Raw genomic sequence first — 3,555 nt, forward strand, 5'->3', positions numbered from 1 at the left:
CCAAATCATGCACCCAGGGCAGGTCCCCGCAGACCGAGTGAAAGGACATGCTGAATGTTCCGCTTCTTGGAGAAAGCAATAGCCATTTAAAGACAACTTAATAAGCACGCTGTAGAATGTAGTGGAAATACCATGTCATGAAAAGTCAAGACAGCCAAGCTTGCCTATTTGATGGTGCAGCTCTAGTCAGTGATGGTTGGGGAATGAAACATTCTCTGTATGACAGACCTCATGAGTGACAAACGAGATGCAATGCAAAGTTTTTTAATGCAGTAATTTAGTGCAACAAGGAGAGTGTCTAACAAAATTATACAGAGGAAAGGAAAGCATTCCTACATGCTAAAACCGATAACATACAGAAGACGCCGGAGCAGAATACACAAATAAATAAGTGTCTTTGGAACGATCAGTCCCCATCCCCCAGCTAAATACAATGTACACAAATACTGGATGCATTTATAACCCCAACAATGTGTGGATAGATTATTAAGCAATCTTACAAAACCACTAGCAATCAAGTAGTTATGCCAAATTAAGATGTCAAGAACTACATCTCCCACAAATCAATGCAGGATCACCCATCGTACAGACCTGCTGTAATAGAGGAGATTATGTGCTTAACTTTGGTTTTAAAACACGAGGTTATCTAGTATTAGCCTGGTCACAGATTAGTTTGTACTGTTAAGCCAAAACAAATATAGCCATTGGCTCAACAGCACAAACAGATCTGGGAAAAGGCTATGACTTTGCCATCTATACATCAATATAAAGCATGATCTACTGTAGTCACTTAACTACATGAAAATAGAAGGGAGATCTATAGGTTGGATCATTGATTAATTGGGCCAATAGGGCTCTCAGACACTGATCAGCTGAGGAAACAGTTCATTGGCGAACACATCATCCCAGGATCCCTCAGAGCAGAGGGGGGAGGACATGTCGCTGAAGGGGGAAGGGGACCGCTCGTATCCGGAGTCGCTGTAGGTCTCTGTCAGGTAGGCACCAGTCTTCTCCAGGCCGCCCAGGGCCAGGTCAGAGGTCGGCAGGACCGCGGACAGGAAGTCATCCAACACCCCGTGACTCTCAGGGATGATGACCACTTCCTCCGGCTCGTCTTTGACACACACCACCTCGCAGACCTCCTCAGCCAAAGAGAAGACCTCCTCCATCTTTGTTACACTCTCCTCGTAATGCACTTCCTGCTGCCCAGGGGGAAGCGCCACACCCTCCACAGGCTTGGTGTAGATGTGGTCAAAGTGGATCAGTTCATTAAGGGCCTCCAGCTTAATTGGTGTGGCCCCCATAGCTGCAGTTGAGGGGGAAGGTACTCCTGCCCCCCCTCCAGCCAGCAGCACCTCCTGCGCCTGGATCTCCTGCTCACTACACTCCTTGAGGAACAGCTCTGGGTCAAGGATGTCCAGAATGCCCAGCAAGAGATCAGACTGGAGGAGGGTGAGAAGGAGAGAATTACAACTCTGAACACAGATAGAAGACCATACTTGAGTCTATGGGTGGATCTGGAAATGGCCACCAATAAACAAGACTGGGACAAATAGAAAAACACTACTGGAAAAGCACTTGGCAACATAAATCCAATCAATTACTATTCATTATAAAAAGTGCTGGTACATGGTTTCTTCTCCAAATGACAAAGTCCATGTCACACTACAAAATGTCTGTTTACATTAGCCGTAGCAGACAAAATGGTCTCAGTCTCACCTCAGAGTCTGTAGAGTCAGGACTGTCTGTATCCATTGGGAAATCTTCAGGTTTGGGCATTGCTGGGCCTGCACCTGCTGCGGAGGCACACGTAGCCTGAGTACTGCAGACTCAGAAGACCCGATCCCCAAACCTGCATCAATCCCACTGGACTCCAACACCTGAACCTGAGGAGAGAGGTGTTATAACAGTCATTATTAAAAATGGAATGTTATTTGTCACATGCTCCAAATACAACAGGTGTAGTAGACCTTAGTGTGAAATGATTAGACAAACCCTTAAACAATGCAGTTAAGAAAATAGAGTTAAAATATTTACTAAATAAAGGGGATACCGGTACCAAGTAAATGTACAGGTTAGTAGAGGTAATTGTACTGATCCAAGGCTATGACAGAGCTGACAGCCAACCAGGTGGCAACTTAGTTCACCCCCACCCTCCACCTTCTGCATAAGTAGCAACTCCACAAATCCTCTTACCTCTTTGGCTTCCAGGGTGTCCAACCCCAGCCTCTGTCTCAGTTCCTCATTCTCGTTCACCAAGCCACATGTTTTTTGCTGTAACAGCCTGTTCGCAACATGAAGTTTCTTGTTCTAGAGAAGGAAAAAACGTGTGAACACCTCAGTCTAGCAGCCATGTACACCATGACACGTTTACATGGTGGTTATACATTTACCTCCAACTCCAACGCTAGAACTTGGTCTTCCAGGTCCCCCATTTTAGCTTTTTTTCTGTCTCTGGCTGTCTGGGCTGCAACTCTGTTCTTGAGTTTCCTGAAGAGGACAGACATTTGAAGTATTTTTCTTTAGAAATTGCTGACAGAACAAGTTGACTAACAGTAATTGCTTGTTCTTAGTTATTGCGCAATCAGCCGCCATATTCCTGCCACGCAGGCAGAACAGATCCGAGTACTGCGCTGCTTCAAATCTGAAAAACTGGGTCGGACAGGCCGACTGACTTTAGGCTACTCAAATCCGTTGATAAGCAATACCTGTTGAATTTGATAGTCCGGCCAAAGATACAGATCTACCTTATAGTCTAATTTAGAAGGTGCATGTTTTCTTAGCCTAGTTATTGGAAAGACTGAGCAATGCTGTTCATGGAACCGTTCCAGATGTGGGGCGCAGGGAGTAGCCGGCTTCCGTTGGACAATCACCATTGTTCCCCTTTGGGTCACAAGATATGATCGCCTTTGATTGCTAGATAATCATTAACATAGGCTAGTCATGAACAATGTTACACTAAACTGTCCCTTCGTGAAACTAACCTGCGAAGCTGCTTTTCTTCAGGACTCAAATGAGTGAGTCTCTGTCTTTTTCGCAGGGGTGGCCCAGTTGTCGAATTTGAGTCGGAATCCGACGAATTCGCTTGGTTCGAAGCAGATGAAGGCAAAACGACCGAAATTGACCGTCTGTAGCACTGCGTTGCGCTGGGAGAGCCATTCTGTTTCCCAGAAATCAAGATGACTTTATGTCCCGCTGTCACCACGACCATCTTGTTTACCCTTATGGACCTATATCGCTTACAAATATTAGGTAAATTGTATTTATTTTTCAAAGAAACCTAAGGTTTCTCTCGGTCTTTCTATCCCCGTCAGTTCTGAAATCTAAAAAACGCGTACCGCTCGCAATCTATTTCTACAGTCGTGGTGAAATGTGATTGGCTCTCAGAGGCTGTGATGCAAATGTGTTATTTGTCATAGAGCTGATGTCATTTGCATTCCTCCCCTTCCCTGTAGGTGGAACTTCCAGTCTGGGCTACGACAGACATGTTACAGACCTCTGCCTACTCTTGGCACCAGTAACAAACCCGACCCGTTCAAAATTCCCGATAAAAAT

General features: G+C 45.3%; 1 protein-coding gene across 1 annotated transcript; it reads right to left on the minus strand.

Annotated features, from left to right (window-relative positions):
- Positions 1-248: 248 nt before the first annotated feature.
- xbp1 (X-box binding protein 1) lies at positions 249-3,313 on the minus strand. The gene is made up of 5 exons (NM_001252352.1): positions 2,985-3,313; positions 2,394-2,490; positions 2,197-2,310; positions 1,720-1,886; positions 249-1,442 (listed from the first exon to the last, which is right to left on the minus strand). Exons 1-5 carry the CDS (start codon positions 3,209-3,211, stop codon positions 1,262-1,264), a joined length of 786 nt encoding a protein of 261 aa, NP_001239281.1. The 5' UTR covers positions 3,212-3,313; the 3' UTR covers positions 249-1,261.
- Positions 3,314-3,555: the final 242 nt, after the last annotated feature.

Source organism: Salmo salar, chromosome 20 (genome assembly GCF_965601325.2).
Source record: "Salmo salar chromosome 20, fSalSal1, whole genome shotgun sequence".
NCBI classification, from domain to species: domain Eukaryota; kingdom Metazoa; phylum Chordata; class Actinopteri; order Salmoniformes; family Salmonidae; genus Salmo; species Salmo salar.

Coding starts and splice junctions, on each gene's coding strand:
- xbp1 (NM_001252352.1), bottom strand. CDS start 3,211: ATGGTCGTGGTGACAGCGGGACATAAAGTCATCTTGATTTCTGGGAAA. Junction 2,311..2,393: donor TTCTAGCGTTGGAGTTGGAG/GTAAATGTATAA, acceptor TTCCTTCTCTAG/AACAAGAAACTTCATGTTGC. Junction 1,443..1,719: donor CTGACTCTACAGACTCTGAG/GTGAGACTGAGA, acceptor ACCCTCCTCCAG/TCTGATCTCTTGCTGGGCAT.